Source organism: Echinops telfairi, unplaced genomic scaffold (genome assembly GCF_000313985.2).
Source record: "Echinops telfairi isolate 266 unplaced genomic scaffold, ASM31398v2 ScPeMD7_4;HRSCAF=17, whole genome shotgun sequence".
NCBI classification, from domain to species: domain Eukaryota; kingdom Metazoa; phylum Chordata; class Mammalia; order Afrosoricida; family Tenrecidae; genus Echinops; species Echinops telfairi.
Genome location: NW_022103900.1, coordinates 28,552,657 through 28,577,570, shown reverse-complemented (window position 1 = coordinate 28,577,570; position 24,914 = coordinate 28,552,657). Strand labels below are relative to the sequence as shown.

Here is a 24,914-nt window from a genome sequence, read left to right as displayed (position 1 = left end):
CATTTTCTTTGATTCTTTGCACAAAGTTGTAAAATATTAGTTCATGAAGTTAATGAACGAGTGCTGTTTACTTTCAACATCTTTTTCAGGTTGGTACCCGGAGGTATATGGCTCCAGAGGTATTAGAGGGTGCTATAAACTTCCAAAGGGATGCATTTTTGAGGATAGATATGTACGCCATGGGATTAGTCTTGTGGGAACTGGCTTCTCGCTGCACTGCCGCAGATGGTAAGGGAAACACATTTTTTAAAAGATATATGCCTACTACACATGTCTGAAAAAGGATGATTATGCTTAAAATAAATGTAATAACTTAAAGTATACTTTTTTTTTTTTACATAAACTGTAGGATGCTGTAGCCTACAGAAACTTTGGGAGGCAAAGGAGCGTAGTGTAGGGCAGGATAGGAAAGGGGACCTTCCTTTCTAGTGACCAGATACTGTGTTGGGCATATCACATGCCTTTAGCTTCTTTTCTAAAGCAGCTTTGGAAATTTAATTGTTCTAGTTTTACAGATGAGGACATTGAAGACTCCGTGATTAAGAAAGTAATGTGTCTACAATTATATAGCCAGAAGCTGGTCAATGGTGAAAGCAAGATTTGAAAGCTTTGATTCATATGCAGGATAGGACTTCTGTTTGGCCAAGTCACATGATACCCCCCCTTCCCCCAATTCAAAAGTCAGCCCTTGTGATGAGAGGAGATGCCTGCTGAGTGGGTGGGGGTGGGGAGGTTGGACTGCCTCTAATGATACTCAGGCATTGCTGGTTCAGTCCTTAAGGGATGCCAACAGAAACCCCAGGAACCAGGCTAAACAGTCTGCCCTTCGTGACAGACCCCTAGACCCATTTGGATATTTGGAGACAGGTTAAATGTTGTCTCCTTGAAGTAGGATTCCTACGGGTGCAGTGGGTTCAGTTTGGGCTACTAACCAGAAGGCCAGCAGCTTGAAACCCATCAGGTGTTCCTTGGGAGAAAGAGATTTTCCTACAGCCTCGTAAACCCCGTGCAACACTTCTCCCCTGTCCTGCGGGGTTGCTTTGAGTCCGAATGGACTCTGTCGAAGTGGATTTGGTTTCTAAAAAAACGTTGAAGGTTTGATCTAGTGCAGACACTGTTGTCCACATTAGTCACATTCCTTAGTGCAGAACCACGTATGCAAAGCCTTCTGTTCTCTGTTGTTTGTATTCAAGTCCTCTATTGCCTTTTTAGGAGGTGTGGAAGAGGTAGGCTTGAATACAGTATTTCTGGTATGACAAAACTAATTAGGGTGTGCCAGGATCTCTGTCATTAGTGCTCCTTCTTAAGGGCTCCCCCCTGGATCTTCAAATATATTACAGTGTGAGAATGTGAGGTAAGCACCCTATCCTATTAAATGTAAATCAACTTGGTATGGCTTTCTATTCTAATTTATAGTTGACTAAAAACTTCCTATGGATTGTCAAAGCCGTAGAAGAAATTGTGTTGAATATATAAAAAGCTGTAACCGACTTAACCTGTGTTAATAAAATACTTGATTTGCAGCAAGTACTGCAATAGCCTTGTCATCATAGGACTGGTCACCAGTGATGTGGAATTTGCTCTGGGGTCCTATGCTTTTAAAGGGACCCTAACAGAGAGTGCTCAGGGATGGGCAGCTGTGATTCTTCCAAAATTCAGATCTGGTATGGGAGTGTATCCAGAACCTCAGAAAGGTTGAAGCAATTTGGGGATAATTTTAGCTTGAAGTCTATAGGAAGAAGAGTAAGCTGTTCTGTGTATTTTAGCTCAAGTTGAAGAGGAAGTACATTTTTTGTGTGTGCATTTATGGAAGCAAAACTAGGTCAGGTGGCAGATGTTATAGGAAGATTCATTTCACAAGAACTTTATTCATAAGAACGAACGCTCCAAAGCAACTTCTCCGTTGGATTAGGTGTTATGGGGGTATGCATACAACTTTATCCTTGGGTAATTTACAATTTAGTTGACTGAATATATCCTGGGAAATGAACTTTAAGCTCTCTTAGAGTTAATGGTCTAGCTCAAGGTCTAGTACAGACTTGTGAGGTGCCCTGAAGTCTATTCTGACCCATAGTGACCCTGTGCACACAGAACAAAACACCACCCAGTCCTGTGCCATTCTCACCATTCATCTTATTCCTGAGCCATTGCTGCAGCCATGGTGTCAGCCTATCTCCTTAAGGACCGTCCTGTTTTTCAATGCCCTCTGCATTACCAAGCCTGACCTCCTCCAGGGATTGGTCTTTCTTGACAACATGTCTAAAGTATGGAAGACTAAGTCTCACCATCCTTGGATCTAAGGAGCATTCTGGCTGTACTTTTTTAGCTGTCTATGGTAATTTCAGTATTCTTCGCCAGCACAATTCAAACTGGTGGATTCTTCTTTGGTATTCAAAAAATGTTTAGTACCTGAGAAATATAAAGCACTGGTATAGGAGTTTAGGAAGTGGGGCATTACTTTTGGTTGTGGGGAAATGAGAAGAACAGGGAACTTTATATGGAAAAGGAAAAGGGATTGGTGCATGTTGACATTTCTTAAATACCTTGTATATGCCATGATAGATGAGATTTCAAAGTCTGATGTATGTTTGAAGCCACGTCATTCTGAGTTGGAAATGGAGGTACATTGTGGTTTACTATGGGTAGGGTCTGAGATTCTGCATTTCTTACAAGCTTCCAGATGATGCCCGAACAGCTGGACTATGGGCCATTCCGAATGGCAGGGATTGAGTGGAACCTGTCAATACAGCCTGAGTAGCCTTCATGTATTCTTAACATCTGGAGAGAGTTGGATTAGGCCTCTGCATAATTCATTGTTTACAACTTACATTCTGTCCAGGAGGTTTGACAAACCCTGATCAGAAGCTTGAACAAGGTTTATCTATAGACCCATACATGTGGTCATTGAAGTTCCTCATTGGGGGTTTATTTCTGTCAAAGGGAGACAGTAAAGTGATAGAAAGCAGAGATGGGCTTTTAAGTCGTTCTGAGAACTGGGTTCAGATTCCAGTTCTACCACTTTTTAATGCTATGCCCTTGTGCATCTTGTGTAACCTCCCTGAGCTGCTGCTTTTAAAAATAATGGTAATGTTGCTTTTATAGCTGTGAACATGAAATGGAAATGAACATGAATCCTGCTCAGAATAAACATGCATTTAGCTCTAAGTATACTTTTTTTTTTATATATCTGAGGAGACCTCAGACCAAAAGAATGAGGGTATTGAATAAGTCTTGTTGGTGAAGGCATATTCTGACTTGTCAGGAAACTTGATTGCACATATAATGTTGTTATTTAAAAAAATAATAAAAGGTAGATTTTTGGCAGGTCTTGTGAGGACAGAGAGGAGGTATGACTAAGGGATTAAACAAACTCCTGTGGTGTGGGTGTACTATGAAATAAAGATGGTTATAAGAGATTGGACCCAAAGTCTTCAGGGAAGAAAAACTTGCAGTTAACATTTTGATATAAATTGCAAGAAGGAATGGGCATTTCAAAGGGGATGTATGGAATCAAATGCAGGTGGAGATAAGCATTAGTGATAAGAAACGATGTAGGTAAGAAAGCTTCTTACACAATTGTTAAAGCGGTTACATGCCAAATCACCAACCTTGTTTGCTAAAGGAGGTGTGAGTTAGTGAAGCACTGTGAAAGTGGGGAGTTCATTCTCTCTGTCATTGTAACAGGTAACAACTAGGAGAACGGTGATGACAGTGTATATCTTAGAGTTTTACTAGCTTGGAAAATCAGAGCGATTTGAATTAAAGTAATCTTTCCCTCCTCCTCCTCTTATATTTCAGGGCCTGTAGATGAGTATATGTTGCCATTTGAGGAGGAAATTGGCCAGCATCCATCCCTTGAAGACATGCAGGAAGTTGTTGTGCACAAAAAAAAGAGGCCTGCTTTAAGAGATTATTGGCAGAAACATGCTGTAAGTTATACAGTTAGCTTTTCATTTAAATTTCAATAGATCACTCTTCAGAGGAATGATTTCTCTCTGCATATTTCTCTCCTGGGCAGAGTTTCTGGGGAGGTGGTCCTGATACAGGATGTTCTAGAAAGAATGGGTGTAGTTTGCACACCCACAAAAGAGTGGGTGAAGTCTTAGAGCTGTAGCCTGCTTCTATGTTCCTGTGCAGGTTGGTGTGGTCATATTTGGACACCTTCTCAGAAGAAGGAATACTGACCCAGAGTCTGCAGTTAGTTGGGTAACCTGCCATTGTGTGAGCTGCCTCCACGTAGGTTAAGCAGCCAGTATTCTCTTTCCCATAGGTTTTGAGTGTTTGGATTTGGGATTGGAAGAATTTTAAGGTTTGAAGAATGCTTTAAAGTTTTAAATGAGGCCGAGAGTGGTCAGTATTGCGCTCGTCAGTTGATCTAGATAGAACTTGAAGCTTCCTTAAACCAGGCAGTGCATCCCAGAGGATGGCTCTCTCTCCTTTTCTATTGAAATGCAAACTAGAAAAGCTGATACACACTAGGAGAATAATAAAGGCGGGTAGATTTGAAATGACTTAGTTTGTGAACAGCAGAGAGATTTTTGGAATAAAAAAGCACATATTCCTGCTGAGATAGTTTTCAGTGTTGACACCAAGTCCCATGTTTCCCCCTTGAGTGTTCTTCATGACCCTGCACATAGCAGATGGTCAATAAAAATAACTGTGACAAGTTCCAAGTTAACAATGGCCTGTTTTGAAACTTTTGTTGACTCACACAAATAGCTGTTTCTTCAGGGCACTTCTATTTAGTTTTCTGATAGAAAAACCACTTGCTCTGACCCTGTATTCCTCCTTTCAGGGCATGGCAATGCTCTGTGAAACCATAGAAGAATGTTGGGATCATGATGCAGAAGCCCGGTTATCCGCTGGGTGTGTAGGAGAAAGAATCACTCAGATGCAGAGACTCACAAACATCATCACCACAGAGGACATTGTAACAGTGGTCACAATGGTGACAAATGTGGACTTTCCTCCCAAAGAATCTAGTCTATGATGGTGGTACCATCGGCACACACTGAGACCCAAGACTGAGCTGGAGCTGCTAAGCTAACAAAACTGCTTAGTTTATGTTCTGTGTGAAATGCATTGGAGGTCTCTTGGAAATGCGGAAGACCCTCATTGAACAATGTGGCTCTGGGAGACCGACTTCATTGCCTGCAGCACAGACGTGAAGGACATGAGAGAGAGACCAGTTGCAGACGCTACAGAAACTCTGCGCATATGCGAGGGAGGGCCCTCACCAGATCTCTGAGGAGCACTTGGACCTTGCTAATGGAGCATTGGAAAACTGACGTCAGATTTCTTAATGTCTGTCCGAAGACACTAATTCCTTAAATGAACTGCTATTTTTTTTAAATCAAAAACTTTTCATTTCAGATTTTAAAAAGGGTAACTTGTTTTTACTGCATTTGCTGTTGTGTTTCTATAAATGACTATTGTAATGCCAACATGACACAGCTTGTGAATGTTTAGTGTGCTGCTGTTCCGTGTACATAAACCAAGTCATCAAAGTGGGGTACAGTAAAGAGGCTTCCAAGCATTACTTTAACCTCCCTCAACAAGGTATACCTCAGTTCCACGGTTGCTAAATTATAAAATTGAAAACACTAAAATTTGAATAATAAATTGATCCATGTTTTGTAACAAGGTATTACAAATTCACTGTGTTATTTAAGAAAAAAAAAAAAAGGTAAGCTATGCTTAGTGCCAACAGTAAGTGGCTATCCGTAAAGCAATGTTTTAGTTTTTCTTGTGCTAGGCTTGTGATTTAAGGAAAAATTGCTGTTTTTTGAAACGAAACAAAAATGGTGTCATTTTCCCTTCTTCCTACATCTTAAAGCTTCATCTTATCTCTAGTTCCCAAAATATTGCATACTTACCTAAGTGTGTGTCTATATATATCTATATAGACACACACACAGACATATATATATTTTTAGGTGTGCCGTGTTTGGGAACTACTTGGAAATTTAAAGCATGGTTTAAATTTTTTTTTAATGAGCTGTGACACTGGAAAGCTCTTAATTTTTATTCTTTTTAAATAGATTTTTTTCCTATTTATGTGTGTAAAATTGTAGGGTATTTCTTTTCACCAAACTTTGTGTGGGACATTCTTTATCACTGTTTTAGAATCGCCTCAGGAAGTGTCATTACCCAGAATTCCTCACTCTCTGCTTTGAGACTTGTAACTCTGTCACTCTACTTTTGCTTGGTGCCATCTTGTCAGAGTAATATTTGACATCTGTGGTGTGTCCAGAAGTAGCCTTGGAGAGGGGCTTTGAATTGAAGCACGGATTTCAGATGTTACTGCTTTAAGACAAATCAGGGACAACAGTTAATCTTATGCAATGACATGTAGAGGTAACCAATGTTGATATAGACAACATAGCTTGGCCTCCTCCCCCAAATTGCTTTTACAACTAACTGATATTAATTTAGGATCGTTCATGCCTTATCCTTGCTAAGAAAATGGAATTGATGGTAGATAGGTGCCAAAGAGCCTTTCAAAACTACTGCATTAGAATACAATTGGATTCATTGTCAAATTTATCCAGGCCAAAGTAAATTGTTAATTTCTTAAATCTCAAGATTACTGACCAACAAATAGCCAGTATTATGCTATGTACTTTCTTGTCAGGTCATTTCTAAATTCATATATTAATTTTATAAAATAATTTTTTACACGACACCAGGATTGACTTGGTGGCAATGAGTATTTGTTTTTTAGTTTTATTTTTTATTTAAAAAATTTAAATCAGGAGCCTCACTGTGAATGTTATCTTCAGATGGTTATTTAACCACACAGTACACACTACATTTTACATGATATGCACTTACTCTCTGGGAAGAATAAATTATATTATTTATAATATGACATAGGTCAACAGACTCTCAGCAGGGAGGGAAAGAGAAGGGTCATTACATTGTTGTCTGTGTGCCACGCACCATACTGGGCTGTTTGTGCTCTTGGTCACAAGGACCCAAAGTGTCATTGTATTCCTAAGAACTCGTTTTCAAGGTTGAGTTCTTATTTCAAAAAGTACTTGGCCTCTCAACTGCTTGGTTAGGTTTTCCTTTCATTTTGAAACAAATTTAAGGGAACATATTGAGAAATGTGTATAAAAGAAAATGGTTCATTTCCTGAAGACTTATTTCTATCTGTTGTAAAACTTTAATCCTGTTTTTAAAGTTAAGAAAACATAAAACAGGGGATGATGTTTGGCTTTTATGTGAGCTCTGGAGGTAAATTTTATAAAACCAACTATTCACAATACAAAATGTTTTCTCTTCGTGGTAGGAAAACTTTTTAGAATTCCTGGGTATTGTACTTAACTCTAGCTAACCAATTTTAAAACTTGTATCCTTTTGCGAACTATGTTAATAGAATACTTTTTTATAAGCAGTAAAATAAGAATGTTCCAGTGACTACCTGTCTTGATAATACCTAGTCTTGTTACAGTTTCCTTTTGCAGGGCATTGCAGTGTTTGGTTTACAGTAAGTGCAGAGTGGGCAAGTTCATACCAAGTTTGAGCTAGGGATGTTGGGAAGAATAAGGAAAAAAAGTGATTTCTTGGTTTTGGGGAAAACTGAGACCCCAGTTAACTTTTTCCTCATGTGTATGGTGCTCCTGATAGTCTTATATTTTGCCTTTCTGATACCCATTCACAACTGCTGCTCTAACTTATACTCTTTACCTTGCTCAGATCTCCGTTTGAGGATTGCTTTATGATCAACTGCCATAGGACTGATGGATTAACCAGTGTTTGGCTTTATGTGAGGTCTATGCCCTGACACAGCTCTTGTATGTATTTTAGATGCTAGGAAGTCTTTTAGCATGTGCTGTGTGATTCTTGTTTGGGTGTTTATTACAGGTACCTTTTGGATTCCAGAACAGAGACTGTGCCTCAAAAGTGCTGGTCCTGTGAACTTGCACTATTCTTTCATGGTGACGTTTTGAAAATAGAACCAGGAGAAAAATCACCACGCTGGGATTTAAAAATAGAATCATGACATGAAATTTTGAAAGAATTTTTTTCCCCTGCCTTCACCCCTAGTAACATCTACATTTAAGTAAAATGCAGGTGGGTAGGGAAAACCTGACCAGATGGTAGTTTAGTGGATTAAACTGTTTAAAAAAAGCTTCTCCACAGATATTTTCCAGTTTCTCTTTTTTACCTTTTTTAAAAATTGCTTTTTAGGAACATTTGGTATAATGTGCATAAATTATTTAACAATTTATGGGCAAAATGATACAAGTAGCATCTTGATTGACCATCATTTACCTCAGATATTGAACCAGCAGTACGTTTTTATGCAGTCTCAACCCATGTCCTCTTTGTTACCTCTCAGATATTGGTAAGCAGTTATTTTAGCTTTACTCTGTATTTCTTGTCAGTGTTTTGGGCACAGGTTGTTGTACTACTGTCAAATTGTACTTGCTATTTTTTTTCTGCAAGTATTTAACAAAAAGCTTAAAAAAAAAAGACCCATAAAACCCCATCTTGGATAAGTGATTGTTAAATATTGTACAAATAAAATGTATGCTATCCCCATTCCGCCCCCAAGTTAAATAAAAAATGAATACGGTATGCTTTGCACATGTAGTTTTTCTTTAGCTATTCTTCTTATAGTGGGGACTAGTGGCTTTGTAATATAGTGAGGCTCACATGTAGAGATTTCAAGAATAGGGGGAAAAGATAGGTATGAGTGGTGCCGTCCCCCCATGGTCTGGTCCTGAAGCCAAAGGCTAGCTTGACATTGGTTCCGGACATTCACACTACCTTGACTTTTCATATGACGAGAGAAATGTGACTTAAGAAACACTGTCAGCAAAGGTAGAAATATTTTTCCTAAATAATGAATTTACCAACTGAATGGGCTAAGGTTCTTATTCTGCTATCTTGAGATAGGGTAATTAGTGCACCAGGGAAGCTAACTTTTATTCAACTATTTAATGTTTCTAGACTACCCTTTCATCCTCTTGATGAAAATACAAGTGAAAAAGCTGTTTACACCACTTAATTGTTTTTCTAGGGTAAGGGTGCAGAACTGGGCCGCATATAAGTTCTGGTGGTTTGGAAGAACCAGTGACCTCCGCACCAAATTAAAGGGCAACCATGGTGGCATCTGTGTGGAATTGTTGCAAGTCTGAATTGTTTTCTACGACATGTTCTGCCAAACACTGGTTCTCCAGCAAGTGCATAAATACCATATTAAATGCACCATCATAATGCAGTGAACTGGGGCCTCACAGGCTCTCATTGCACAGAGCCTTTCACAGGCATGTGCCGTGGCATTTGGAGGCTGTTTTTGGTGGGCCACCTACAGAGGAGGGAACTCGAGGCACTGGAACTGCCAACACTGCCCCACTACGCGCGATGGAATGAGCTAGGGCAGGTTTGCATGGGATTTTGTTTTACCAACCTACATTCCTTTTAGTGACTGGAAGAAATATTTTTAGGCCATACTTGCAAGTTCACATTACTCAAGTTTTCACTAGGACTTTTGTTTTGGGCTAAATGAGAGAATGCTGTACATAAAGGATCCCTGGTGGCACTGTAGCTAAGTGTTGGACTGTTAACCAAAAGGCCAGCAGTTCAAACCTACTAGTGGCTGCTAAGGGGATCACGAGGCTGTTATCTTCCATTGATTATAGCTTCCGAAGCTCTATCTAAGGCAGTGGTTCTTAACCTTCCTAATGCCGCGGCCCTGTAATACAGTTCATGTTGTAGTGACCCCCAACCATAAAATTATTTTCATTGCTACTTCATCACTAATTTTGCTACTGCTATGAATTGGGCCACCCCTGTGAGAGGGTTGTTCGACCCCCAGGTTAAGAACGGTTGCTCTAAGGTCATTTCCGTTGGAATCTCAATTGCTGGTTGTTTTTTTCTAAGGTGGTGCTGCGTAGACTAAATTCTGCAACTTTATTCAGTGTGTTTGTCTTTATCACACGCATACTCGCTGCCATCCAGTAGATTCCCATAGTGACCTGTAGTACCACCCTACAGTTGTTCAGGATTTTCTTTCAAAAAGGAACAATGACAGCACAAAGAGTGACATCTGGGATAAGTAAGATGTTGCTAAAAATGACAAGTGATCTTGAGACTTGGAAGGCCAACATTTTCTGCAGGGGAGGAAAAGCTACATATGCAGAAGCAAAGGATGCAATGATGTAAAACGACTTGGATGTACAGAAATCTTCCGTCTCAGATGTCATAAGCAAGGTAAGTTGCTTCTTGGGGCATATTTAAAAATATACTCAGTAAGGGAGCTGTTGTCTTTTAGTGGTTCTAGAGTCCATCAAACCTGGCATGAATTCCAGGGGGGAATCATTCCCTACCTGTGTGATCTGGGGCCCTGCCACTGCTGAGTTTCCTAGTGTGACAGTATTAGCGCACAAGGTAAGGGACTCTGCTTTATGTTACTATGTAAGCCTTTCCACACCACCCCCTCCCAACAGGGAGCATGAAAAATCAATGAAGTCACTAACACTGAGTGCTTGTTAAATCTCTAAGGGTAGTACAAAAGATTTGCCCTTGACTAACCTAGTTTGGGTTTGTTTTTGGTAAAGATTCTTGGGGAAAAAACAAAGGAGCAGTTTTGTGTAACACATAGGGTTGACATGAGAAAGTCTTGATGACACGTTTGTTGTTTAAATGTCATTTTAAACATACAGTATTTGTAGATCCTCTGAATTTGTAAAGGCAAAGCTTCCCTATTTCAGTCAATAGGGCTTTATTTTTTATACAAACAGCTTCAGCTATTTAGCTAACACTAACACTACCAAACACTTCCCATTACTTCTTGTGGTTTCCCAGGAATTTGCTAAAGTGATTAAAAAAGATAAAACAAATTTTTTTCAGCCCAAGGAGGGAGGTCCAAGAATCTGCATTTCAAATCCTGTAACTGACGTAGATTTGTAAGCAGAACACATTCTGGGGAAGACTGGGAAGCAAAGGTGTACATTTCTCTCCACATTGAACCTTCCCTTTGGCTAGACTAATCATTCCTGACACCAGAAGACCTGGTTGTGTGTTAGACTCCCAAATTTCTGTAGGTACAAGGAGAGAAGAGAGAGAGAGTGTGCATGTGTGTGTGTGTGTGTGTGTGTGTGTGTAAAAGGCAGGAATATCTACTGAGCCCAAAGATTGTTAGCACATTTATTCTTAATAGCTTTGGCTGGCAGGGTGAAGTGAATTCTTCACATGTACCACATAAAAACTTCAGAACGGTTAAATAAGCATATGGTCCAATTTCTAAGTTTATTCTTTTAAAACACAATCTAAATAATCAGAATTATAAATCATGTAACAGCACATCTATTGAAAGGGAAGACACAAAGATTCTACATGGTAAAAGTCTCCCTATAGTACAAAAATAGATGTTTATAAATACATAAAACTTAAAGTTACGTATCTTTTTAACAATGGCCTTTTAGTTCTTCAGAGAAGTATGCTTTGAGCTCCAACATTAAGTCCTTGGTGAAGATTCATAACCAGCTCAGTGAGGACGTTGCCCACTGCCTAACATCTGTAGGACAGTTGGGGTACTTCTGTAGAGCATTCATAATTTGAGTGCTGTCTAGAAGCAGTCTCATCAGCTGGTACTCTCGCTGTGCACTCACTGAAGTTCTTTCCATGGGCTTCACTAATTCTAGCTGTTGTAAGTGTTCAAAGGCCTGGAAGAGGGAAGAGAGTTCATGTTGGATAGATAGAAGACAACAAATATAACTTGGCGACGAGTTAAGGTTTTTTGTCAGCTGTGGAACAATGTTGGGAAATGAAAACTCTTAATAGAAATCAAAATGACTCTGATCAATGTCACAAAGTAACTTACACATCAAGTCAAACAGCTATCTGTCCCTGCAGTGTTAGAAGAAATCATGCATGATCGAGCCTTTGTTCATAATTGTTCTCATTTTAGGAACCCATATTTTCTGCCAGTACTTCAGGTAATGAAGGATATCCATTTCGATATAAAAACAACAATATGATAGGCTAGTACTTTTAAAATCAATTGCCTGGGTTACTCAATTTAGTATTTACATCTTGCCTACGTGGATAGGACTTTATATAAAGTTCAGTATCGTCAGCAAAGGGAAACCCCCTAGAGAAAACACAGAGGCTTGTTCAGCAGGAAGTAGGATGGCTGGGCATGGAAGGGAGGGGACAGGCTCCATTTTCTTCAAGGAACTTGGCTGAGGCTGTAACAACCTGCCGAGTCCCCTTATTTAACATGGCTCTTTTGTTTCTGCTGCTTCTTGTCCCTCAGAACATGTAATGCCTTTTATAATCTAACCTGGATTGCTATTCCACGCATGTAAGGATTTTTGAAAAAATGTGCCAATAAGTCATGATACACTAAACATTAAAATATTAATGACACTGAAATATATTCCCATTGCGAAATCTATTACACAACTTCACTGTAGGAAAACGAACATTGAAACATGTTCTCTACGTAATAATTCTTTGGATGCAAACAGAAATAGTTTGATATGTGAAAAATAAGAAAATTTAATTTTTAATCACTATTGGGAGCTCTTACAGATATCAATATTCCATAGTTCAATCATATCAAGCAGTATTGTGCAATTGCTACCATGATCAGTTTCAAAACATTTTTGTTCTTCTTGAACTCCTTGGCTTGCACAACAAGCGATGATCTTGACATTAGAGGAGAAAATACCTCTTGGTCCCTCTTGAGAAAATGGCGATGCTGAGGACGCCCCTTCCTTGACTCTGAGTGTCTGCACACCCAAACCTCCTCCTGTTGAGTCAATTCTGACTCTGAGGGACCCTGTAGCACACAGTAGAACTGCCCTGCTGGGTTGACAGAGACTGTAGAGCTTCACAGAAGCAGACCGCCACATCTTTCTCCCTGGGAGCAGCCAGGGACTATTTTACTGTTAGCAGTTGAGGTTCTTACCACTGTGTCCCCTGGGCCCCTTACTAGGTAGGGCTTATTAACTACTGCCAAATACCAGTGGGTCTACTTGAAAAAGTTAAAAGTTTTTCTCCTCTAAAATCTTCTAGAACTATGTGGTCCAATAAGGTAAGCACTGTTTACAAAGGTTAATGAATACTTGAAATGTGACTGAAGGACATTTCAAATCTAATTAAAAATCTGATAGTGAATTCAGGAAAAACCTAATGCTTAGAATAAAATAGAAGTTAAAATAAGGTCACGTGTTTTCAGTAAGTATTTGGTACCATAACACATGACAAATTTTAGACTTTATACAAAAGGAGGGATGCAAAATACAAGGAGGCGCTAGAAACTGGAAGAATCCCCTCAATTTTCCTTTCGTGTTTTGAAGCCCCCTTGTCCTTCCTTAAAAGTTTTTCTATTACTGATTATACAGTGAAATATAGATATATATATTTCTAAATTAATTTTAAAAAACCTTGTTTGGTGGCTACTATATTTAAATTCTTTGGCTCACATTATATTTCTACTGGATAGTGGTGAACCAGAGTTTTAATAACTCATGACTCACCCCATCTCCAACACCCTCAAAGAACACACTCTGTATGTTCTATTAGCCAATGAGATTTTTGTCCTTTAGTTTCTTAACTAAAGGCTCTTATCTGCATTTTGGTCTTCTCTTCGAGAAAAATCAAACTCACTGCTATTGAGTTGATTCTGACTCCTGAGTGACCCTATGAGACAGGGTAGAACTTCCCCTGAGACGGTAACTCTTTACAAGAGTAAGAAGCTTTGTCTCTCTCTTCTTAGTGCTAAGATACAAAAGTCAACCTTTAGAATGAAATGGTTACGTCTATGTCTGTAACAGTTCATTTTTAGGATGCAAATACTAGGAACAGACAGCAGAGGGCAGCATACTTCCACAAACTGGTTCCTCAAACATTTTGAGATTTGTTTTGGGGAGGGAATAAATCATGATACATAACTGAAATTTAAGAATTAGCAAAAGAAACAAAAGAACAAACCCAATCTTACCTTCATGACAACTGGTTTCTCAAAATTATAAATGGAATGAGCCTTCCTTTGAACAAACTTCTGAAACTCTGGATAGAAAGCAATGAAAATATTAGCACCATCTTCGAACAGCAGGGGGAAGGAAGAGCATTAGAACAGTACGACTGAAGTCTCATCTCACCATTGTAGACCATTTGAAAATTAAAGGGCTCCTCTTCGTAGATATCATTTAAATGTTTCATTGCTATTATAAGACAAATTTCCAAGACTGACAAACCTAGCATAAAAGAGAAAGCAACAAACCAAGTTATAGTTTACTTAGTGTCACAGAGCACTGAAATCTGTAAAATACTACAATCTGGTTAAAGATGGTCATATTCAGGGGGAGGAAGGACAAGATGACCCTCCTTCCCCTAAGAAATCTGTGTCAGTGACAATGAACTCTACAAACACAAGAAAGTAACTTAAACCCGTGCTTAGTTTTCATACCTAGAGGGATATTCATAAAGGATGCTACAGGATGAGAGATAATAATATCACCTTAAATTCCACAGTAAATAATAAATAGCAATTAAACTGACTATAAATCACAAAGGGATCCATCCGGGGTAGGATTTACTCAGAGCATACCTCACACCTGAAAATCATATAAGTTTTCCCCAGAGAGAAGGCTTACTCGATTCTCAAAAGAGAGCTAGCCTCAAGTGGTCAAGGCCAATACTCTTCAGTTAACACAGGGTGGAAGTTCTATCGACAACCTTGGGTAAGGGAGGTGAAATGTCAAGACTTTTTCACTTTAAATAGTGATGATAATACCTACTTAAAGGGCTAAGTTAGGGCTGTGAGAGCAATTCAGCATATAAAGCACTATATTAATCAAATTATTCCATTATGTAAGTTCAATTTATAAAATCCACCACCACCACCAACAAAAAAACCCAGCAGGCTTCTTACCATGTACAATATTTGCTTTAGAGTCCATGCTACACAGCTGACTTGCCTCCATCAGATCTGCTGTCGTTACAAATGGGTGTGACGTTGTAACACGGTTTAAAGCAACCATCTTTGGAAATGTAAGCCAGAAAAACAATGATTTCTACTTGGGCAATTTTGAGATGTTACTTTGCAAAAAAACTCATTAATATGAAGCATCTGCTCTCATGAAACTCCAAACCAAACGTAGTGCCCTAATTTGACTCCAACTCAAAGCGACCCTATAAGAGAGTGGAACTGCCCGGTGGGTTTCTGAGACTATAACTCTTCATTCAGGGGAGTAGAAAGTCCTTTGGGGCAACTGGTGATTTCAAACTGCTGAGCTTTTGGTGAGCAGCCCAATGCAGACCCACGTCTGCTCTTATGAGAGTAGCATGAGTGTGAGGTCCATCATCTGCAGTCATTTAGCTCACTTTCTAGAGAACCTCAGTGACGTAAGCACGGAACACGGTGAAAGATTTCACCAAGACAGAATAGCGTGGAAGCTCGAGAAAGACGGTGGAATGCCCACGTGATGGCCGACTGTTGTTGGAATATTAGCAGATCCCAGTCTGGGAAGTCTTACAAAAGGAGTATCTTGTGTTGAAGAGCTGAAGAGTTTATATCAGAAATCTGTGTTTTTCATATGGAATTAGTAGATTTTCATGTAGTACATTTTTCTTTTAATGCTTAATATAGTTCCTTCATGTTTAAATGGTATTAATTTGAACAGTACATAAAATATCCTGATTCTTGCAGGGGAGCAGAGTAGTATAGGGCATGTGTTCTGTACCTCAAAATCAAGAGCTGATAGGAGAAAACCCAAGTGACATTTATCCTAGGTATGCAAGACTCATTCAACATGTGAAGACCAGTGTAATCCACAATAACAACTCAAGGAAACATCATCTGATCATTATCAATGACACAAAATGCATATTTGATAAAACTGAGCACCCATTCATGGCACACTTTCACTAAGACAGGAATAGAACTACCTTAACTTACAATGAGTATACACAAAAAACCTAGAACTAATATATTTAGCAGACTAAAAAAAAAAAGAATGCTTCCCCCCTACCATCAGGAATCCGGCAATGATGTTTGCTGCTGCTTTTCAACACAGTGCTGGAAGTTGTAGCCATTGCAATAAGGTAATAAAAAGGTATTTTCTTGGGAAGAAACAAATCCTTCTCTATTTGCAGATGAGATTGTATAAACAATATACAAAGTGTTTCTCTTAAAAGCTCCTAGCTCTAATAAGTGAGTTCAGCAAGGTTGTAAAATACAATTTAAACACATACCTGTAAAACAATCATATTTCTACCTACTAACAGTACAGATGCGAAAAGGAAATTAAAAGCAAAATATGACTTAAAATTGCCTCAAAGGAAGTTAAAGACACATAAGGTTAAAGCGTGCATGGATAGGATCTATGTGGTAATAATTATAAAGTACTGATTTAAAAAAATCAGATGATTTAAATAAAAAAGGAGACATACTATGTTCCTTGATTAGAAGACTAACTGCAATAAAGATGGTCTTTCTCTGCAAATTTATAAGTTTAGTTCAATTCCCATCAAAATATAATTAGCCAGTCAAAGAATGAGCGACAAAATTAAAAGTAATACACACCAACAGCATATGTAATGACCGTAGATTTTTGTTGACATTGAAATGTTTCTGTAGTACTTCTCGTATACTTCTATCTTCTGAGAGACACTAAAGGGGGTGGGGGAATCCAAATACAGTTAAGGGACAATGCAGTTAAAATCTATATATAATCCCGTGCCTCACTGGTTTATGTTCTTCAGTTACACTATACATATTTAAAATAATACATAGTAGTTGTTCTACTTGCTGACTACTAAAGCCACAATCCTACTTCCAATCTTTATTTTTATCCATTTACATTATTTTAAACACAAAGATAGCCCACATACCTGTTTGCCATAATTTTTATTCCAAAAAGGGAAACTACTCTCATACTAATGGAATAAGCAAAATGCAGCACAACATGCAACAGAGAAGGAAAGGTATGACATACCTGGGTACCAAGGTACTATTTGGACAATGTCTGGGCAAAAGTGATGAAATCTTATTAGAGTAGGGAAGAGCATTTGTCGTAGCACACAGCATAAGCAATGTAAGAAGACAAGCACATTAAAGAAGAGTAGTCATGTACCCTTGAGTTTCAATTCCGGGAAAAGGACTGAATGGAGAGTTATAGGCAAAACACCTAACTAGATACAGCTGCAATCATTTATACAGGAGAAAAAATGGGTCCAAATTAGTAAGAGTGGTGCACAGAAGACATTCACAGAAGCTTGGTCAGATAAAGAATCACCTGGTGGAAGGGAGAGGAGAATGAAGTATGTGAGATGAGCAAAAGGAGGGGGGCATGACAAGATGACCTCAGGAGGGATGGAAAATCCCTTAAATATGAGGTGTGAGAACTGAATAGCAAGTCAATGCTGGGATATCAATAGTTAAGCAGATTGAAAAACAGGAAAGCAAGGAACTAGGAGAAACATACTGAAAGTCTAGAAATCAAGAGAAGAAATGTTCAAGTAGTAGCGCTCAACAGTGTTAACTACTTTGTAAAATTAAAATGAGATCTATTTCTATGAGAGGCTAAGACTTTGGAAACTAGGAGATTCAACAGAGTACTCTGAGAGAGCAGTATCTGAGAGAGTCAAGTAACTGCGATGAATGAGGACTGAATGACAAGCGAGGGTCAGTTGGCATAGAGGATTAGATAAAATAAGAATGAACTAAGAGCCAGAAGAGCCAAAGCATTTTTTAGGAAATAGAAGATGGATCTAATTTTAAAAAATCATCTGTAAGGAGTAAGAACGATTTCTTTGCTAGGAAGGGTAGGGCAATGGTTTAAGAACACTAAACCGGGTAGTTTTTCTTTCCTAGAGCTAGAACTCTTACTTTTCCCATAGAGAAAGATGCAGATTGAAAATTGGGATGAAGTTTTAGGTTCTTATTGAATACATTATCTTAGCGAGGACTCTGACTCCCTAGCTATTGTCTTTAATTATCGATATTTTAAAGGGTTTGCTGTCACCAAACGTGTTTTTATCATAAACAGAAATATCCTATGAATTAGAAAGAACATAAAATGCAGGAAATAAGTAAGCTTAAAAGCACATGGGGCATAGGGGAAAAGCTACTACATGCATAAATTCCTGGGGCGAGGTCCAGACACTCTGGCAGGGGTCAGACCCAACCAAGGCATACATATGGCAGCCAACTGAAAAGGAGAGGGAAGGGGAAAAAAGGACATGGGTAGGGGCAGGAACAGGGCACTAACCCACCCATGGGAGGGTACTGTTTATGTCTCCACAGGAAAGGGAGAGAGGGACCAGACCTCAACCTGGTGTGTGCTGGCCCCAATCCCAGCTCATGGACCCATCCCCATAAGAATGCACTACACAGAGGACAGCACTGAAGAAACAGCTCAGGGAGGGGGCCAGGTCTGCTCAGAGCCCATGGGAGAAAACTAAGAGGGAAAGAGATTTAGAGAGAGAGAACCGCATTCTGGCCCACCAAGCCCTAAGGATGGTATTCCTGCTGGGGGCAGCCCATGAACACAGAGGACCATAGAGCCAGCCCCACCATGAGACAGAGCGTACCCTCACTGACTCAGCATTGCGGGGGACAACACTGGAAAAACAGTGCGGGAATTGTACCTAGTCTGACACCCTGCGCCCCCCTCTCCCCCAAACACACACATCGGGAGGGAGTGCAGCAGAACAAGGGGAGCAAAGCAGTGAAGTCCCTAAGGAATCCTGACTTTGGGGGCAGAGCTAGGCAAATCAACAGCCTTGATCGGAAAACATTTACAAAGGTCAACAGACAGATCTGGAACTATTCATAGGCTTTTTTTTTTTCCTTTTTATGTCTACTTATAAGATAGGCCAGATAAACAATCCTGAGGAGAAAACAATGGACAGACGGTTCCAGGGGAACTGGGATAGGGGAGGTGCGGGAAAGGTATGGGAGAGACGACAAATCCAGGGTTAAGAGAACAAGTGATCTACAATAGATGGTGAGGAGTAGTACATCACTGCTGGGGTTTGATCAAGTGCCATGAAGCCGAGAGGAATTCTGAAAGCCAAATTACTTTGTTCTAATAACCTGGCATTCTGTGATGCTCACCTTCCTGACACGATCGCTGAAGACAAAATGGGTGCATAAGCAAATGTGAAGAAAGCTGATGGTGCCCAGCTATTAAAAGATATAGGGTCTGGGGTCTTAAAGGCTTGAAGATAAACAAATCCCACATGGAAGAAGCACACCAGCCTGTGTAATCATGAAGTGTTGACATGATCAGGAATCAGAAGACCCAAACAAACAATTATATTATGCGAGCAAGGGGGGAGGAGTCCCAAAGCCCATCTGTAGACAACTGGACATCCCCTCACAGAAAGGTCACAAGGAAGGGTCAAGCCAGCCAGGGTGCAATATAGTACCGATGAAATGTATAATAACCCTCTAGTTCTTTAATGGCTCCTCCTCCCCGCCACTATCGTGACCCCAGTTCTACCTTACAAATGCGGCTAGACCAGAGCATGTGCACTGGTACCGGTAAGAGCTCTCGACACACGGAATCCAGGGCAGATAAACCCCTCAGTAACAATAATGGGAGTAGCGATACCATGAGGGTAGGGGGGAAATTAGGGGGAGAAAGGGGGAACTGATCACAATGATCAATGTATAACAAACCCCCTTCAGTCCCCAGGGTGGTGAACAACAGAAACATGGGTGAAAGGAAACAACAGATGGTGTAAGATGTTAAAGTCATAATAATTTATAATTTATCAAGGGTTTAAGAGGGTGGAGAAGGGAGGGAAAAAATGAACTGATAGCAAGAGTTCAAGTAAAAAATGTTTTGAAAAGGGTGATGGTAACATATGTACAAATGTGCTTGACACATGGATGTACGGATTGTTTTAAGAGCTGTAAGTGCCCCCAATAAAGTAATTAAAAAAAAAATCAAAATCTTAAGAAAATTAAAAAATACTAACTCTTCCAATTTTCAAGATAATAAATTAAAAATATATGTGGCCAAATACCACAGAAAAACTGGAGTCCTGGCTCCTGTATCTTTGGCTCTTATTATGTGAGGTGTACTAAAAATGTGCATAAAAGTGCATATTATGAAAATATTTACACAGATTAAAAAAATGTCTTTACACCAAAATAAACTCACATTACATTGTTATAACATGTCTGAGACTAAGTTTGAGACTCAGAATGGTAAGACATCAGTCTGAAGAAAGCTCATAAGCATGAATTCTTCTCCATTGAAGCAATTAAATAAAACAACCATCAAGTTAATGGTGAAACTTGTGTATAAGAATGATGAAATCACTCATGCTTTATGATAATGCACCAAAGAAATGAGCAGTTTACAAATCTGTAACTTCTGTATATTGATACTGAAGGTGAAACCTGCAGTGGCAGACCATCCATATCAATTTGTAAGGGAAAAAAAAATCAATCTCTAATTGAGAGGACCTGTGGTGAAGAGCAGAAACAAAAGCCAACACTAGATAACTCCACTGGTTCAGCCTCAAGAATTCTGACTGAAAAATTAAAATTGAGCAAACTGTGCTCACGGGATACCAAAAGTGTTATGCCAAGACCAGTGGAAGCTAAGAGTAGTATGTGTTCCATTTCATTTTTAACGACTTCCAATTTTCTTAGCTTTTACTTCGTACATTCCAAGTTCCAATTATTAATTGATGTTTGCAGCTGCTTCTTCTCATTTTGTGTTGTGCCCCATCAGCAAATGAAGGTCCCAAAGGCTTTACTCCATCTGCATCATGGTTGACTCTACTTTTAGAAGGCAGCTCTCCCTCAGTCATATTGTGCGTGCCTTCTGATCTGAGGGCTCATTTTCTAGAGTTAACTCTTGACACTGCTCTACTTTTCTCCATCAGAGTTTCGGTAGTTGATGATGTTCCCAGTCTATCCTCTGAAGGGGACAGCCTCATCTTTCGCAGTCTGTTCTTAGTCTGGCAGCTCTGCTGAAACCCGTTCATGTTGGGTGATCCTGCTGGCATTTGACATACAGAGACGTAGACTTCAGCAGCCAAGCAACACAAGCCACCACAGTGTGACCAACTGATGGATGGGTTGATAAATTTAAACTCCCATGACACTCAGTTCTCTAAGAATGGGCTTAATTACTGGTATTTTGGCTTATAGAAGTGTCTAGAACTTTATGGTGCTTATATAGAGAAATAAAGTTTTTCTTTTTTTAATCTTTTTTTTTTTAATTTATAGATTATTTATTTTTAAAAATCATTTTATTGGGGGCTCATACAACTCTTATCATAACCCATACATACATCAATTGTATAAAGCACATTTGTACATTCATTACCTTCATCAATTTCAAAACATTTGCTCTCCACATAAGCCCCTGGCATCAGCTCATTTTTCCCCCTCCATCCCCATTCCCCCCTCCGTCATGAACCCTATAAATTATTATTTTGTCATATCTTACACTGTCCGACGTCTCCCTTAACCCACTTTTCTATTATATGTCCCTACTTTTTATCTTACAATTCTATTTTTCACAAACATTTTTGAAACCTCTTTGTAGATGGAGTAAATCAGATTATTTGTGAAAAAAATGTAGTGAAATTTTTAAAACTCTTATTTTTGAAAAACAATATTTAAATGATTCTTCCAAGGGTCCATCTTCCTGTATTCTGCCTTCCTGCTTACCTCTACCTTTTCAGTGCTCTCACTCCAACTCCCCTTTTATTCTGAAAGCTATCACACCTGCTTGTTTCTATCATTATTAATCTGTTCAAAAACAAACAATAAAAACCCTCTGAAATATATGTAAGGGAGCCATTTGAAAAACTAAAATACCAGAAAACTAGCTAACTTTTCTCATTAAAAAAATGGCATAGGGGCAGTTTTATAACTTTATTAGGTAATAAATGAATAGCGCTCATCCACATGGACTATGGTTTTGTTTGTTTTTTTAAATAATGGTGACAGGCACGTGCATACCCAGCGTAGAGAGCTTGTTTTGGTGAATCTTCATCCTCATTACATTTTCTGGACAACCAGTCAAGGACATGGAATGGGATGTCCGGATTCCTTTGGCTCAGGAAGCTCTGTTAATCCTGGTGTGGATTTATACATCTAGTGTCCCCATCTCCTTTTGGCAAATTTCTGAATCTGAATAGCTTTGGGGGGTTAGGGAGTTTCTTTGGGGTGTATAATTCTCATTATAGAGATTTGTCTTACATTGCCAATCTGAGCACAAACTGAATGGGAAAAAGAAAATAACAGAACTACTCAAGACAAGCTCTAGTGCTGCTAGCTCCTTCTTATGAAACAGAACTGTAAGATATCCAAAAAAGATTAAGGATAGTACTCATTTTCATTCTTACCAATTAACCCCTCAATCTAGGATAGAAACCCCAAACCAAACTCACTGCCGTCAAATGCTGATTCACAGCAACTCCACAGGACAGGGCACAACTAACCCTGTCAATTTCCGAGACTGTAACTCTTTACAGGAGTAGGAAGGCCCGTTTTTCTCCCACTGAATGGCTGATGGTTTTGAACTGCGTTAGCAGCCTTGCGTTAGCAGCCACACGTGTAACCACTCTGCCACCAGGGAGTCTAAATCTAGAATATAGGGTTTCCAACAAGAAAAGGACCACAATGCTAAGGCTTAACCACCACTCTCCCACATGGTTATCATTTTTTGAGTAAGCCAAAGTTATTTGTCACCAGTAACTCCTTTCATCTAATTTTTTCACATTACAAATGCAACATAACTGAAGAAGGAATGAAAGATGGTTAAAGACAGTGAAACCTGAGCAACATAGTCATCTTAGGGATAGCTAGAACAGAGGTGGAAATAATAAAAGCCTATGGAAAGAGCGAATTTTAAATACTATAAAAGATTGCTTCAATCTATACAACAGACAAATACCACACTCGGGTTCTGAAGACAGGAGCTGAAGGTGAAAATCTACAAGGCACTGAAAAACGGACACAGGTGGAACACGGGGTTCCTATTGCACATCTAGACGAGAACAACGCCAAGGGAACGCCAAGTAGAAATGAAGTATTTCTGCAGATTGCAACCTTACTATTACAGTACAAACAAAAAGTTGCTTTAGCTATGCGAAATCTCTGAATCAAGATTAAGGGAGAACCCCTAAGCCAGGCATTTCTACAATGATGTCAAGTTAAAAGTAGAGGAACAATAATGAATTAACAATGAAAACAAAGTGACAACTCGAAGGATAGTATGTATGTAACGTTTGATCTGTATCTAAAAAGAACGAACTCAACATGCATACAATGTATGAAACCTATATCCCAAATAGTCACTTTTGTAGTAAAAGGAGAGGATAAACACAAACACAAAGGTTAAGTCAAAAGGTAGTGCTCTGTAGTTTTAGTTCATACATGTGTGGGTTTATTCCTGACAAAATCAGTTTCAACATGTCTGTCTTCTTTATAGTGCCTAAAAAAAGTATGCTTTTGTGAGAAAATGATTTATGAGGGCTAATATCAAAAATTTAACAAAACTCAACTTCCCAAATTACTGAAGCTTTTCAGCAATTTCCTAAGAAATGTTCCCACATCAAGTAATTTTCAGATGGATCAGTGTTTTAGGGAAGAGAGGGGATACTGTTAGCCGCAGGAAAGAAGAAACACTACACCTGGGCTTCCTTTCACAATATGAGAATTTGGGTGGGTGGGGGGGGGAGGGAAACTTTCGTCCATGTTTCCTAGAGTCCCATACATACTTAAATCTCAAAGCTTAACTATAAAGTTCTGAGGGTAATTTAAGAGAAGTAATATTCCAGCTGTCTTTTAAAACACACACACACACACACAATTTGTATTATAGCTTTTATGCCACAGTAACATTAGAAGATTTCTGTAAATTTTAATTGCTTTCAAATGATAGAGCAAGACACATAAATTACTTTAACATTATTTCCTTTGTTCAAATTACCTGAACACTCTCATTCCATTTCTCAGCAAAAAGCTTGTCTGGAAATTCTACAGGTAGAGATAGTTGTTCTTTAAATATTTTAAGATATTGTGGAAAACCAAAAGAATTCATTAAGTGTATCTGCCGGTGTGAAAATCGTGACTTCACTCTTTTTTCTAGGAGCTCCAAAATATCCTTAAAAACATAAACAGAACCTCCTGTAAGATGCATGTTATAAACCACAGAAGTATTTACTTCTCACCTATAACTAGTGATTCTTATTCTGTAACACACATGACGCATTTAAAGAAAATCTGGGGTGAGAGCAGAAGAGTGAAGTGGGGACGGGGCTACAGAGAACGCCTCAGTAGAGAAACAACAGTGTGGGCAGGACATCTGAAAGATGACACAGTACTATCTAGACAGGAAAAGTCCGGACATAACCTTTTCAGCAATCAAGGTGGGGCGGAGGAACAACGGATGAAGCCTTGGAAGGCAAGGTGGGCAGATGCATGTGGGAAGAAAGGAGATGCGTACTACTCATTTCACCTAAATTTCAGTAGCAAAGCTCAGGCTCTCATAATCAAATCAGGCAAAACACAAAAGCCTGACTCGCTGCCTGAAGGTACAGATTCAGCATGTACAGCTTTCATAAAGTCATGTGGCAGTGGCAACTGAACCGAAGTGAAAGGCACTCTTAAGTTCCTCCAGCACCGCAGAAGCCACAATCTAGTGTGAGAGCCTGGTACACATAACCTATTTCTGGAGATGCCGATTTACCAAGATAGTAATGTTTTTCATTGCTTCTAAGTATTTTCAAAATATGGGAAATATCTTCAATGTAAAAAAAGGCAAGCCAACAAAAACATTATTAGCAGTTCTTACAAATCAGTGGTGAAATTATTTAATGGTCCTATTTACTTGGTTAGTGTATTTTAACATCTATGATTCTATAGGAAAAGGGGAGACATTACTTTATAAGCTAATTTGAGCTAGAGCACT

General features: G+C 39.1%; 2 protein-coding genes across 4 annotated transcripts in view; one reads left to right on the top strand and one right to left on the bottom strand.

Annotated features, from left to right (window-relative positions):
* ACVR2A (activin A receptor type 2A) overlaps window positions 1–8,586 on the top strand; it is a 106,001-nt gene extending 97,415 nt beyond the window's left edge. For both annotated transcript variants that reach the window (XM_004703836.2, XM_045299295.1), the window contains 3 exons: window positions 90–228; window positions 3,799–3,929; window positions 4,796–8,586. In XM_004703836.2, the coding sequence (XP_004703893.1) occupies window positions 90–228; window positions 3,799–3,929; window positions 4,796–4,990 (465 nt within the window). In that variant the 3' untranslated portion in view covers window positions 4,991–8,586. The remainder of the gene's footprint in view (window positions 1–89; window positions 229–3,798; window positions 3,930–4,795) is intronic.
* A 2,560-nt stretch (window positions 8,587–11,146) lies between these two features.
* The window catches only part of ORC4 (origin recognition complex subunit 4), a 34,269-nt gene continuing 20,501 nt past the window's right edge, over window positions 11,147–24,914 (bottom strand). For both annotated transcript variants that reach the window (XM_004703835.2, XM_045298600.1), the window contains 6 exons: window positions 23,934–24,107; window positions 16,550–16,636; window positions 14,897–15,005; window positions 14,124–14,219; window positions 13,964–14,031; window positions 11,147–11,678 (listed from right to left, as the gene is read on the bottom strand). In XM_004703835.2, coding sequence (XP_004703892.1) covers window positions 11,490–11,678; window positions 13,964–14,031; window positions 14,124–14,219; window positions 14,897–15,005; window positions 16,550–16,636; window positions 23,934–24,107 — 723 coding nt within the window. In that variant the 3' untranslated portion in view covers window positions 11,147–11,489. The remainder of the gene's footprint in view (window positions 11,679–13,963; window positions 14,032–14,123; window positions 14,220–14,896; window positions 15,006–16,549; window positions 16,637–23,933; window positions 24,108–24,914) is intronic.